This window comes from Schistocerca gregaria, chromosome 6, assembly GCF_023897955.1.
Source record: "Schistocerca gregaria isolate iqSchGreg1 chromosome 6, iqSchGreg1.2, whole genome shotgun sequence".
NCBI lineage: Eukaryota > Metazoa > Arthropoda > Insecta > Orthoptera > Acrididae > Schistocerca > Schistocerca gregaria.
In genome coordinates this window covers 428,360,154-428,375,495 of record NC_064925.1, presented here as the reverse complement: position 1 = coordinate 428,375,495, position 15,342 = coordinate 428,360,154, and the positions used below count along the sequence as shown (strand labels likewise).

Genomic DNA, 15,342 nt, shown 5'->3' with positions numbered 1-15,342 from the left:
GAGTAAACTTGAGGCAGTGGCGCAATTGAGAATGTTTCTAGAATATGAAAAGAGCCATTTCTAGATTTGAAGTAGCTCCTGTTTATGAACGTTCTTGGTCCTAGGCCAGTAGCTGATTTTGTTGATCGTGTGTCATGAAGAACAGAGGAAAAGAGAATATCTACTTGAGAAGCTATAAAATTTTTAGGGCTGTAACAATGATAAGGTGGATGAACCTAGGAAGACGTGAAATGTAGACGGTCCACTGAGAAAAATTGCTTTCTATAGTTTTAAAACATTGTAACCAGTAAAACGTTAGAAAATCAACACTAAAACTGCGTTGGTAGTTGAGGAAATGGTTCGTTATCTGTTTTGCTTATAGATATGATTCCCTAACACGTCATAAAAGGAATTAATGCATATGTGATATAGGCGATTCTGTGTATAAGGCTATTGTTTGACGGAGAAAGCAGTTTGGTAACATACTTACGCAACGCATGACTTTCGAAGTGTTGGAATATACAATTAAGTTTACCGGGTATCGAACAACTAAACGTGATGATCGAACGAAAAAAAGGAAAATTGACACCCAGTTTCGTAAACTAATACTGCGTGGGGACCGGTAAAGACTTTATTTTCTTTTTTAGTTGAATTGGCATCTTCATCGCACTGCCTGTATTCTTCGAAGCGTCCTCACTTCTTGTTGTGGCAATATGTTTTTATTTTTGTTCCACAGCACGTTCTCGCTATTTATTTGTGCAACGCACGAAGATCAGACCGACAGTCTCAACTGTGCGAGAGGATCACACAGGATTTTCTCTGCTGCGATGATATAGACTACTTAAGTTTGGATCGATCGGGAAGTGTGACTGCAGCAGACGCACATGGCATAGCAACGAATGCAGCCGCGGGCTCAGAGGTGTGAATACTATAGAACCTTTGTTTAACTAGTCTTTGTTGCAAAATGCTGACGCGAGTTTTATACAGCCGATTGGAAAAAGATAGTAGAAGCTGATCTCGTCGAAGATCAATTTGGTTTCCTGATAAATGTGGGAACACGCGAGGGAATATATTCCTACGAATTATTTGAGAAGATAGGTTGAAGAAAGGCAAAACTACGTTTATAGCATTTGTAGATTTAGAGAATGCCTTCTAACAGTGTTGACTGCATTGAACTCTCTTGATATTTTGAAGATAACAATGATGAAACACAAGGAATGGAAAGGTATTTACTACTCATACAGAAAGCAGACTGCAGTTACGAGAGTCGAAGGACTTAAAAGGGAAGCTTTAGTATGTCCATCCTTTTGACTGGAGGTCTTGGGCACCACGGCCGTTCACTAGGGTAAGAAAATGAAAAGCCTACAGCCGTCCTTATTTATTGTGTAGCATCAGTTTCGGGGCTTCAATGCGCACATCTTCATGGCTTAGCTGACGCTGAAGGGGCTATCACGATCTATATATACGCCTGAGCGGCAGTTGATGGTTCTAGTGCTGACATCATAGTTACATATAGTCTGCATATAGTTACATATAGTTACATATAGTCTGCGCAAATGTTAGGCATTGATGCAGCGTGTACATGGATCGTTATAATCCCTTCAGCATCGACTAAGGCCTGAAGATGGCGCACTGAAGCGTCGAAACTGGTAGCTACACAATAATTAAGATATAAGGACGGCTGTGGGTGTTTCATTTTCTTACAATAAAAGGCAAGCTGTTGTTAAGAAGGAAATGAGAAAGGATTATAGTCTATCCCCCATGTTATGGAGTCTGTACATTCAGCAAGCGGTAAAGGAAACCAAGGAAAATTTGGTAAGGTAATTAAAATACTTGGAGAAAAGCGTTTCGGAAAAAGAGATTTTTTAAAATGTAAATTCAAGTGTTATCAAGTGCTTTGTGAAGGTATTTGTCTGGAGTGTAGCCTTGTATAGAAGTGAAACGTCAATGATAAGAAGTTCAGACAAGAAGAGAATAGAAGCTCTCCAAATGTAGTGGTTCAAAAGAATGCTGACGTATAGATCGGTAGATCTGATTGCGAAGGACGAGGTAATGAAATGAACTGGATAAGAAAGAAATTTATGGCACAGCTTGTCTATAAGAAGGGGTCAGTTAACAGATCGCATAATGGTGCGTCAAGTGGAAGGAAGTGTGGGGGTAGGGGATAAAAACTGAAGAGCGAGACGTAGGGACGAGTACAGTGAGCAGCTTCAAATGGGTGTTGTCCGCAGTAGTTAATCATAGATGAAGAGACTACCACAGCATCGATTAGCGTGCAGAGTTGCATGAAACCAATCTCCGGACAGGAGGCCACGACATTACAAGGACAACAGACGACGAATCGGACAACAGTAGTACGTGCTCAAGTCGCTTCCGCGGCCGCTCCAGCCGCATTGTGTGCTTCTTCCGAATCACAACACAGACTAGGTTAGAGCAGAGGCGGCGTTGTGACGCACCTGCAGACGAACTCGGTCTCGGAGAGGCAGAGGCCGAGGCAGTGGTGGCGCGAGGAGGCGGTCTCGGTGCGCCGGGCGTGACCCACGAGGCGGTGGCCCAGCACGCGGTCGGCGCACCAGGCGCGCTCGCACGGCCGCTCCTCCAGGCACAGCTTCTGCGCGTAGATGGTGAACACCGGGAACTGCGACCTCGTCAGCGCACCTGCCACACAGCACAGCGCGACCCTCAGTCCACTTCCGTCCTCTGGCGAGCTCCCATCTGACGCGAAGTAAACCTCAACATCTAGCCATCATTTTCATTTGCAGCTACTTGTATTGGCCCGGTTTGCAGTTGAAATTGTCGGGTGTGAGGTCCGCCAGTTATGCCAAACACCGTTTTTCTCAGTACCCAAACATGTTTCGGCACCACAGTGCCATCATCAGTGGGTTTTCTTTTTTGTTTAATCTGCAATGTGAACTTTTTGTTAAATGATTATAAAATAATGTGCTTTTCTAGTTCAAACGACAAATGGCTCTGACCACTATAGGACTTAACTGCTGAGGCCGTCAGTCCCGTAGAATTTAGAACTACTTAAACCTAACTAAACTAAGGACATCACACACATCCATGCCCGAGGCAGGATTCGAACCTGCGACCGTAGCGGTCACGCGGTTCCAGACTGTAGTGCCTAGACCAGCTCGGCCACCCTGGTCGGCTCAAACAACAGATCGTTTCTTTTTGTAAATATCTTTACATATGGTGTGCATGAATTTTCTGGATCACTTGTGTGTTAATTACTACAGGTAGCTTGTCATCTGCATCGTGTATGCTGATGGTGTTAACCCCTTCAGCATCAGCTAAGACATCAATATGGTGCACTAAAGCACCGCAACTGGTATCCATACAATAAATGACATCATAAGGACGGCTGTAGGCGTTTCATTTTCATACGTAAGTCCTCCAGGGCTCCAATCAAAGGATGAACATACAAAAACGGCAGTTTCGGGCCTGGCGTTGAGCGCCGTGATATAGTAAACAGCTCCAGTGCGTGAAGCGTCAACTTTCAAGAAATTTTAATCGAACTATACCTTGCTGTGGGGCCTAGGTAGTATTATTATTATTGTTATTATTGACAGTGGTCAGATACCAAGCAACGACAGCCTGAAGTTTCCAATTCCTGCCAACTCAGAAGTGCAGCAATCAAATGTGTACAAACAAGTAGAGCGCAGACATTTTAACGTAGCGGATTTTGAACGGGGCGGGGGGTGGGGGGGTGGGGGGGGGGGGGGGGGGCAGCACGGTAAGCTTGAAGTTGAAATGTGCGTGCATTCCTGAGGGACCAAACTGCTGAGGTAATCGGTCCCTAACTTTTTAAATTTTTTTTAAAATTTTATTTTGCTCTGAGTTAACCTATCTTCTAGGATGACAAAACGAATATAGGCGCGAAAACTTGGCGAAAATCTGAATCACAGTTTTTACATCCTATAAGATAGGCTAACTCCCAGCGGAAAAAAAAAACCTCATCAACATCGTTTGGTTGGAAATGACAACCTACCGGTAGTAATTAACACACAAGTGATCCAGAAAATTCATGCACACCAAATGTAAAGGTATTTACAAAAAGAAACGATCTGTTATTTGAACTAAAAATGCACATGATTTTAAAATCATTTAACAAAAATGTTCACATCGCAGAATAAATAAAAACCCACTGATTATGGCACAGTGGTGCCGAAACATGTTTGGGTACTGAGAAAAACGGTGTTCTGCATAACTGGCAGACCTTACACCCAACAACCTGAATATCTATATTCAATAACTGAAAACAATTATTCGCTACTTGGTAAGTCTCGCGTAAAAATTCGTAATATCATGTAGTGAGCCACTGTAAACAGAACTCTGTATTCACAGCTGAAGGTAATTATTTTCTTTGAAAAACACCAAAGTAATCAAATAAAAATTAAATTACTAATGGGAGATGAACAGCATCTGCCTACGGAGATTTTTTTCTTTTTTTTTTTTTACGGGAATTACGCTGGGCTTCACGTTTCGTCTCCTAATTGTGGAAACATCATCTGGACCTTAAGCCGTCGGCACATGGCACAGATTATTTAACTTCGACGTGGCGCTGTACGAGTCTTGTGACGTCACTTCCTGATATCCACGTTGAGGAACTGTTTCGTCACACAAAACACAAAATAAGTTCTGTGATATTTCGGTGACGCGTTACTTAAAGTATAACCGACAGGAAGTAGGAACGCCCCCTGCGTCCCAAACAGAAAGCCTGGGGCCTGCATATAGCATGACACCATATTAAACAGGATGCATCAAAAAGAATCATCCGATTTTTTTAAAAATTAAAGCTGTTATGATATTTGAGATATGAGCGTGAACAACGTGCTGTCGGAAAGAGCAAACTCTCGAGTTTTACGTGGTTGTACAACATGAGAGGGACTCTCCGAAATTTAATGTGGTTTGTGCAGCTTCACGGGAAAAGGTGTGTGGCCCATTTTCCTTTGCCGAGAACACTGTTACAGGAAGCACATATTTCGATACGCTGGAAACTTTCTTTTCCCGCAGTTGGAGACTGATACGAACGACTTCATTTTCCAACAGGATGGGGCACCGCCACACTGGCATCTGGGAGTGCGGAAATTTTTAAATCTAAGGATTACTGAACGATGAATCGGTCACGCTGGACCACGTGATTCACCCTTACATTACTGGCCTCCAAGGTCACCGGACTTGACTGTATGTGATTATTTCTAGTGGGGGTTTAAAGAAGGCTCTTTTTATGTGCCTCCGTTACCAAAAACAATCAATAAACTGAGACATCGCTTAACAGCAGCTATGGAAGCTGTAACTCAAGACATGCTCGTTGCAGAGTGGGAACAATTTGAGTACCGCATTGATATATGCCGTACATCTCCAGTGGGGCGTATTGAACACCTATGAAAAGGTATGAAAAAAAGCTTTCTGAGTTTCCCGTTCATCGAAAAACAGGATTCACTGAATACGTTTATTAGTTTCCTAGAAATACAGACGTACCAAAACGAATTATTGTTTTTGATACACACTGTATTTGTCGTGTTCAGTAGAAGCCCGTATTTTGTGAGTTTTATGTTATACCTTAACCCCATTGAATATATGCTGTGTGGGCCGTGGTGTCCGAGTGGTTTTAGGCGCTACAGTCTGGAAACGCGCGACCGCTGCGGTCGCAGGTTAGAATCCTGCCTGGCGCATGAATGTGTGATGTCCTTAGGTTAGTTAGGTTTAAGTAGTTCTAAGTCCTAGGGGACTGATGACCTCAGAAGTTAAGTCCCATAGTGCTCAGAGCCATTTTCTTTATTGAACCAATATTTACTGTTTCTAAGCAGCAGCACATTTTATGTCTCGAGAACGAATCGTTATTGTTACTATTTGTGGAAATAAGACGATGGGAAACGTCATATTGGTGGTTAAGTAATTTTCGTGTTTAATTGTTATTGCGTCTCAACTCGCGTGCTATGAGAGTGGGCCGATTTAAGGCTATGGCATATTGAAGATTCTTGAAAAACTTGTCGTTCTTGTTAAGATTATTTGGTATAACTAAATGTACATTAATACCTTTTCGGCGGTTAAAGCCTGTAGAAGGATATAACACAAAATTAAAAGCCGTTAACGAGTAGCTATCGTAGTGATGAACAGAGGCACCAAGTTGTGGAACAGGTTAGATCGCCATAGGGTGCGAGTCCTGCTGTATCTAAACTTTTTTTTCACCTTCGCATTTACTAAACACGTTTTGTGGGACTTTCGTGCGAAATTTTGTAGAAGTAATTTCTGTAATATTTGACGTTATGTAAATATAAGTACTTTCTCTTCCGGAAGTGAGTTTCTTCGGTTCGGTGAACATTTATTAACTTATGTCCGTACTGGCTGGACTTGTTTCTTTCCTTTTTGTTTTTTTACATGTTCACCGATACTGAAGATTTTGCTTGTGTGTACCACGGACAGAACAGCATGACTATCATAAGGACGACGGAAGAAATTTCCTTTTTAATAGAGCTAACGGAGGAATTTTACGCGTGTCCAATTTCGTGAATAAACTTTATTGTTTGCGTGCCAAGTAAGGCCGAAATCTGGCGTTGGAGAGCGGTGGGAGTGCTAAATCATGTTAGCCAGCTCGTCCCGTGTGCCGACGGCGCTGTCTCTCGTGACGGTGGATCTCTCGTCTGCTGCATCGTCCCGAGTGCCGACGGCTTTAGTGCTAATTAATGCAAAATTTTTACCTACTACAAGGTTCTGTTTTGCATGTTTCTTCAATCACTTTGTAGTTGATGCTTGGAGAGAGTACATCGTGGTTACAGGTAGTCTACATAAACCAGTTATGATGATGCATCGTGAATGCTGATGGTGTTAACCCCTTCAGCATCAAATGGCTCTGAGCACAATGGGAATTAACTTCTGAGGTCATCAGTCTCCTAGGACTTAGAACTACTTAAACCTAACTAACCTAAGGACATCACACACATCCATGCCCGAGGCAGGATTCGAACCTGTGACCGTAGTGGTCGCCCGGTTCCAGTCTGTAGCGCCTAGAACCGCTCGGCCACTCAGGCCGGCCCTTCAGCATCAGCTAAAGTCCCAAGATGGTGCACTGAAGCACCGAAACTGGTAGCCGTACACTAAATGACATAAGGACGGCTGTAGGTGTTTTATTTTCATTCGTAAGTCTTCCAGATCTCCAATTACAAGGATGGACATACAAAAGCGAAAGTTTCGGGCCTGGCGTTGAGCGCTGTGATATAGGAAACCAGCTCCAGTGCGTGAAGTGTCAACTTTCAAGAAATTTCAATCGGATTATACCTTGCTCTAGGGCCTAGAGTGCCGGCCGCGGTGGTCTCGCGGTTCTAGGCGCGCAGTCCGGAACCGTGCGACTGCTACGGTCGCAGGTTCGAATCCTGCCTCGGGCATGGATGTGTGTGATGTCCTTAGGTTAGTTAGGTTTAAGTAGTTCTAAGTTCTAGGGGACTAATGACCACAGCAGTTGAGTCCCATAGTTCTCAGAGCCATTTGAACCATTTTCTAGGGCCTAGACAGTATTATTATTATTATTATTGACAGTGGTCAGATACCAAGCATAGACAGCCTAAAGTTTCCAATTCCTGATAACTCAGAAGTCCAGCAATCAAATGATGTACAAACAAGTATAGCGCAGACGTTTTAACATAGCGGATTTGGAACGGTGGGGGTGGGGGGAGCAGGGTATGCATGAACTTCAAATGTGTGTGAATAAATTCCTAAGCTACCAAACTGCTAAGATCATCGGTTCATAGACTGACACACTACTTAAACTAGCTTATGCTAAGAACAACACACACACCCATGTCCGAGTGCTTGACATGGCGGCCTATGGGTGAAGGAAGTGTCGCTAGTAGGGAGAGGGATGCAGAAGAAACATTTTTTGTAACAAGTGTCTTGCCTCATTGTGGACCGTTAGCTCTTCTTTCTGAGGAGGAGTCGCGGTTAGCACTCGCCAAGCACTGAGAATGTCTTAGTCATTCAGTCAAAATGGATGTTAGTAGTAAATAGCACCAACTGTCTCATTGGATTCATTAGTTCGTGATTTAATAAAATGCCTTGAAAAACTGATGATGATGTACCCTCCATCGTTGTAAAAATAAAAATGTTGAAAGAAAATACTGTTTCGTTCTAAAGTTTAAGTAGCCGCTATCGTTGATGATGGTAGGCGTATGAGGGGGATATTAGCTAATATCGGGTTTCACTCAGGGTTAATGGTCTGAGAAAGGTTGGGAGACACTGGACTATTGAGACAAATAAATTCTCTGAGAATTTCTTATTCTATTTCTGTAGCGTTTCGCAAAATAATTAGCTGCACATTCTGAGAGCCCCTTTAGGTTCCCACCGGTGTGTTGTAAGAGGGAGGGGGGGGGCAATTAAAGTTGGACTTTGCTTTGTAAGTGCACTGACTTGAGCACGACAGAGCCTCTGCGGGAGTTTTCCTCTTCCCTTTGTGGCCTTGTTGCTCCGCCAGCGTTTTGGTCATGTTGCTCTTGCGCGGCTGACTTGTATTGACGTATACGTGTAACACGACTCGACGTCGGCTTCTGGGCTCGCTCTGAGCCGATGGCGCATCTCAGCTTACTGAAAACCCGCCACGGCACTCTGTTTTGGTACCTGTTGGTTATATTCTAGAAAGTTGACGTGCCTTTGATATAACAGCACTGCCCATCGATAGGCTAATTTCCGCAGTTGATTGCTCAGATGCATTTCGCCTCTTGCTGTGTTTGCCGGTTTTTCACACTGTACCCTGATTTTGAGTATTATCGTATTTTACTTTCTTATCCAGCGAATGAAGGATTTGCTATAATACAGCCGAAGTCGCTGCGAAAACTTTGGAGAAAGAAATGCAAGCTCCTGCTTCTCCGAAACTTTGGCGCGACATGTCCGTTTGTACTACGCAAAGCACTTTTAGGCTTGTCTGAAAGTAACTTCGTGTATTACTTGAAAATCTCCTTTTGTCCGTTCCTCGGCAATACGGATCCGTGACGTCGCACGGAAAGACAATCCCAGTCGCCGCTCTTCTTTGGAGCTTTTCCCTCTCTTCTTTTAATTCTACGTTGGAAGGGTCTCAGATTAACGAGTGTGCTCGAGCATCGGACGAGCCAGAGGTTTGTAAGATCCTTCTTTTGTGGGTAAATTACATTTACCTAGGATTGTTCCAATCAGTCAGTCAGTTTTACTGCAATTAGCCCCAATGTAGGTCGCTCCACGCGAATACTAGTAAATATTTAACGGCTGTTATTGTTCCCAATGATTTTTCGTTGATAATATAATCGAAAAATAAAGGGCCTTTCTCGCTCTTTATGCGCAGTACGCTACATTTTTGTTGAGGGTAAACTGTCAGTCACTGCGCGAAGTGTCGAGCCTTAGAGGCCTGTCTTTATTTCAGTACACATTTCTGGCGTTGCAAGTTTTCTATATGAAATTAATTATACGCGAACAATCTCACTGAGCTTCCGACGATTGCAATAGCTCATTTACCGTGAACAGCAGTGACCCTGTGACACACCTTGAAGTACTCACGAAGCTCAGACGTGTTGTTTCTAACAGGCTTCGAGTACTGTTACAAAGATTGTCCTATATTACATAAACTCCAGAGATATATATATATATATATATATATATATATATATATATATATATATATATATTTGAAGTTTTTGGGCTGCACATAGCATAGTGAGAGAGTGGAAAATTTTATGAAGAAAGAAAAAGGAACCATCAACACAAATAAGAAAGTCTAATTCTCTGTCTGCTTGGTGGCCCGGTGGTAAAAGTGCCCGACTGCGGGTCCAAAGGTCTCAGTTTCAACCCCTGATCCCTCCTAGGACTTGTATCTGGCAATTATTACTTCTTTCACCTATGGTAATTAATAAAATCTTCTCGGCCACAGCGACACGGCAGTCATTGACCATTTGTCAATGGCCGAGGAGAGATCAGTCGAAAGCTCGTGGGACTTTATGCATGTTCGTAAATGTAAAACATGCCGAGTTGCACCGTGGTTTGCAATCCAATTTGAAGTATAGGTCCTTGTTGTAACTGAATTGGTGAGCCAGGTCGGAGGAAGGCAGCACCGTACCACCTGCAATAGGAATATACCTAGTAAAAAGACTGCAGTGTTCAAAGCAATCTTCTGTTTGATGACAGCTTTTCTTTTATGTTTTTAAAATGTTTGTTCTATGTCGATCATAGGTGACCGCATTCCACAAAAAAAAGTTGTCCGAAGAAAATATTTGTGTTGATGGTGTAGTTGTTGATTCAAATGGTCTTGAGCACTATGCGACTTAAATTCTGAGGTCATCAGTCGCCTAGAACTTAGAACTAATTAAAACTAACAAACCTAAGGACATGACACACATCCATTCCCGAGGCAGGATTCGAACCTGCGACCGTAGAGGTCGCTCGGTTCCAGATTGTAGCGCCTACAACCGCACGGCCACTACGGCCGGCCGTAGTTGTTGACTGTACCCCTCTGATATTGTGTAACTTTCTTTGTTTTTTTCTAACGTTTATTCCGTCTTATACAGCTAGTCTTCAAGGTGACCTGTGAGAGGGAAGACATGTGCACCACCTGTCCGTGAATCGTGTAAACTTTGTTCTATGTGTGATGGAATTTTAACTTTTTTTATCTTGTATTCTCTGAGGTGCAATTTGGGGACCGGTCCAGAATTTGTCTAAACGAGTTCGGGAAACCATCTCAAAAGCGCTCTCTGACTGGCCTCTGTATAAGCCGATGTTTGTCAAACCGCCGCTGATTAGATACGGTTCTGACTCGACACCCTGTCTCCCAAGTCAGCGCGCTGCGCATTACGCCATTCTAGCAAATACTCTGGTAGAGGAAGTTTCATATGAGCGCATACTCTGCTGCAGAGTGAATGTGTGTACATCCCCCATGCTGTGGCTAAACCACGTCTCCGCAATTTCCTTTGTTCCAGGAGGGCGAGTGCTGGAAGTTTCACGGGAAAGCTTCTGTGAAGTTTGGAAGGCAGGAGATAAGCTACTGGGGAAAGTAAAGCTGTGAGGACGGGTCGCGGGTCGTGCTTGGGTAGCGCAGTTGACTCAGCACTTGCGCACGAAAGGCAAAGGTCCCGACTCTAAATCTTGGTCCGGCACGCAATTTTAATCCGTCAGAAACTTTCAGGTTTTCTCTGGTGTTCTGTAACAGTGTAATGAAAAAGTCACGTCCTTACTATACATCGTGCTTCTCTCGCAGTATTGTACTTTTTGTCAGTACATAAGTACTGTTTCCTTCTTTTTCGCGATGGAGTGCCTGATTTCTTTAACAGTCTTCACCTCGACCAACACCACATTAATTTTGGGTGGAGAATTGCTGGATAAACCACCAAAAAGGAAAAACTGTTACCCAAATGTACGTGCAGAGAACGAAGCAGTAAAGGCGTGTAGGCAACGGGCGGTCGAGGCAGAGTTGAGCAGGAAAGTTTAACTTCTGCTACGGTTGCGCAGGTGTATAGTGGGCTGCCTACGGCTCCTCGCGTAAAGCGCTCATCTCGCTAAGGTGTCAGGGCGCCTTCCGCAGCGAAGACACCAGCCAGCTCGGCAGCGTGCTCGGCGACGAGACGCAGTCGGTGCGTTTCCAGCAAAGCCCGGCATCCGGCGAGGTCGCCGCCGCTCTTGCGTCGCAGCTGCGGCACGCTGGCGCGTCTGTCACATTGATTACCGCGCTGGAACGCTGAGCATCTCGTCGCCTCGCTATTAATTAACTAATTAATCAGTCAACTAATTAATTCGTGACAGGATGTCAGGCGTAATTCATTCAGGACGCCGCCGCTCACGGAAAGGTGGTTAGCCGCACGCAGGGCGACTGCAGCACCGACGCGAGAGTGCCTATGTTGGCTGGCTGGGAGAGCGATAGACGGCTGATAGAACGCGGAACTAGTAGAGGGGTGAATGCGGGTGTAGGTCTAGCGCAGTCGCATTTCTGCTGCCTACCGTGAAAAAGTGACGGATGTTCGCTGTAGATACCGAGTGTATCTCATTCTCCGTGTACAACTTTACTGTGTAAACATGATAATATGCGTTTCAAAGAGTACTTAACATTATACAACTCATTAAAGTTTCTTTTGGTTGCATTCATACGTGGAGCTCGGGGAGAATTATACCTCAAACGCAATCCGATCCGTTGTAATTCGTCGAATCGTGCCTCTAAGGGGGCGATACGTAGGGAATTGCAAATATGTAGTCCTAGAAATGTTGCATGTCCGATAGAACAGGCACCACACACTATGTCTTTTTCAGCATTCCGGTCATTTTTTTCTGACGGCAGCCTCGTTAGGGCTTTGAAATTAATCAGTGGTGCGAGGTGAAAACTGCATTCCGGATAGAACTCGAAGGCGGATGTTCTGCTTCTCCCAAACGATTGCCGTAACAGCCTCGGCCATCCGGACAGGCCTCTCGGCCGATCAAATTTCTCAACTCACCATAGGCCAATGCGGCGTCCCTGTCCTATTGACGTGGGACGAGTTGGGAAATTCGATCGATTGAGAAGCGTGTTCCGATGGCCGAGGCGGTTACGTCAACCGGTCTAGACAAGCGGAGCGTCTGGGTTCGACTCCCGGTCCTAGCGGAAATTTAAAACTGGTTCTTGAAACTTTGTAAGTAGGCTTTCTTAGATAGTACTGCGTCTATCTTAAAGTGTCTGCCATTTCAGTTTCTCCGGCATCTCCGTTAAAGCCTGTGACCATTCGTGCTATCCTTCTCTGTATCCCCTGTTAGTCCTATTTGGTATGGGTCCCACAAACAATATTCTAGGATAGATCGCTCGAAATTTTTGTGAGGAACCTTTTCTGTAGACTGACTACATTTTACCATTATCCTATCGGTGAAACAAAGCCGGCCATCGGCTTAACCCACCACTGTGCATAAATTATCCTTCCATTTCGTGTCCCTGAAAATTGATACACCCACGTATTTATCAGGTGACCAAGTCCTACTGTCGCTTAATGCTATTGTAGTCATAGGATACTGAGGTTGTTCTTGTGGTGTCATATGGCGACTTCTTAGTTAGCGTACTGACGACACAAGCATCTGAGGAAGAAATAGTGCTTAGAACGAATGTAATTGTGGCGCAGATGAAAACTTCGGCAACGTACTCAACACCAGCATCCGTCACAATGTGAGCAACAGCTTTTCTTTTGCATCCTTGTCACGAAATGGCCTATCGAGAAGTAAAGGGCAAGAAATTTCTGCTTCTGTAGTAGGTACGACCCATACTTGTCAGAGCGATGGAGCGAATATCACATCTGTGAGATTTCACAACAATACCGCCTTGGTGGCAGCAGGATAGTCAGTGCATGAGGAACAACCGGCTGTAGTTTATTTTTCGTTGGTAGTTAGATTCAGTCCATGTGGAATTCAAACTTAAATTTACGGTCTGTACGGTGAAGGCCTCTGTCTCTCTCTCTCTCTCTCTCTCTCTCTCTCTCTCTCACTCACACACACACACACACACACACACACACACACACACACACACACACACTGATCTCCTTCCAGCGAAATACAGACGGTGAACTAATCTTCCACCACCAACTGATCGCCCGAAGTCGAACGGTACCATATGCGTGTGGTTTAGCGACCACGGCTACAGAGACAGGTATCTTAGATGTGAGATGTACTTCTGTCGTTCTAGAATGTGAAATAGAAAGTAATGTAACGGGAGTACTTCCATGTTGGGGTGAGAACAGCGTTAATCGATCTTTAACGCCATCGTGAAAGAATATTTCTTCCGACTGGGTACCAGGAATGTTCCATTTGTTTGCACCGTCTTAGAGCAGCGCTGAGATCACGCTGCGATACACAAGAAGCCCATTGGCTGTTCTTGCGGCAGCACTCGCGGACTCCAGGCCAAGCACTTAACGGATCGCTACTCCCACACCATCCTGGAGCAGTTCGGTGTGGCGTTTGGCGAGACTGAAGAAAAGCGACACGTGCAGCCCGTCATTGTGGCCTCATTCAGGATTTTCTCTCAGGGAGCGGTAGCTTGACATAGCCCGCAATGTTGACTGACGGTTAGCTACGAGGCACTAGCGTGTGGTTGACAGAGAGACAGAAACAATAGAATCGGTCAGTCGAGAGAGTTCAGCTAGACTGTAGACTGGTCAGCGGATGTCACCTCCATCAGGTTCATTTCAACCCTTTCAAAGCTGCCCTAGTCGACTGTTGATGATATGATATCAAAGTGGAAACCTGAAGGTACAACACAACTAAACCGAGACCAAACTGACCGTACGTACAAACGGACAGGGATTGTCGAACATTGCGGAGGGTCGTTGTAAAAATGAAATCAGCGGAAGGAATCGCGCATGACTTCCAAAGTGCTACCAGTAGTCTAGCCAGCACTTGACTGTGCGTAGCGTTTAAAAAGAATGGGGTACAGTGGTCGAGCTTCTTCTCTGAGACCGTCCATTCCTGTAGCCAATGCCAAGCGACTCTTTAAGAGTGAAGCCACTGGGCAGTGAATGACTAGAAACCAGTGCTTTGGAACGATGAATAATGCTATACCTCGCTGCAATCCGATGGCAGGGTTTGGGTTTGGGAAATGCCTGGAGAGTGTTACCTGCCATCGTGGGGTGTGCCAACAGTGAAATACGGAAGAGGTGGTTACAGTGAGGGGGCGTTATTCGTGGTTACTGATAATGCGCTTAAGAAAACGGAAGAATGTGAATACATTTTAAAGCATTGTGTACTGCTTGCTGAGGATCAACAGCTCAGAGACGATGACTGTATTAGCATAACAGTGCACCCGGTTATGAAGCAGTATCTGTGTTCTAGAGTGCACTCATTCATGTTAAAACTGTAATGAGTGCACTTGTTAGTGAAGTTTTTATATAATCATGTTCATAAATTAAGAACAATTGTAGAATGTGGTGCCACACAACGTGGCACTACACAAAACGCGCTAGTAGCATAGGCACACAGGGAACAGACACGACACAGATCTGTAATTTCACGGTATTGGTGATAAGTTGAGAAAACCGCCCCGAAACATATGTGCTAGAAAACGACACTGTGTCCTTCGCATGTACCCCGACATTAATATGGGATGTGATCACCATGCACACGCACACAGGCCGTACAACGGGTGATATACTCTGGATCAGGTGGTCGAGCAGCTGCTGGGGTATAGCTTCCCATTCTTGCACCAGTGCCTGTCGGAGCTCCTGAAGCGTCCTAGGGGTTTGAAGACGTGCAGCAATACGTCGATCGAGAGCATCCCAGACGTGCTCGATGGGGTTTAGGTCTGGAGAAAAGGCAGGCCACTACATTAGCCTGATATCTTCTGTTTCAAGGTACTCCTGCACGACGGCAGCTCGGTGGGGCCTTGCGTTATCGTCCATCAGGAGG

General features: G+C 44.7%; 2 protein-coding genes across 4 annotated transcripts in view; one reads left to right on the top strand and one right to left on the bottom strand.

Annotated features, from left to right (window-relative positions):
- LOC126277975 (autophagy-related protein 16-1-like) overlaps positions 1–15,342 on the top strand; it is an 865,117-nt gene that overhangs the window by 235,171 nt on the left and 614,604 nt on the right. The gene's annotated exons all lie outside the window — the stretch shown is intronic.
- The window catches only part of LOC126277974 (uncharacterized), a 207,627-nt gene that overhangs the window by 80,676 nt on the left and 111,609 nt on the right, over positions 1–15,342 (bottom strand). Inside the window, exon 4 of the mRNA XM_049977630.1 lies at positions 2,436–2,637. Coding sequence (XP_049833587.1) covers positions 2,436–2,637 — 202 coding nt within the window. The remainder of the gene's footprint in view (positions 1–2,435; positions 2,638–15,342) is intronic.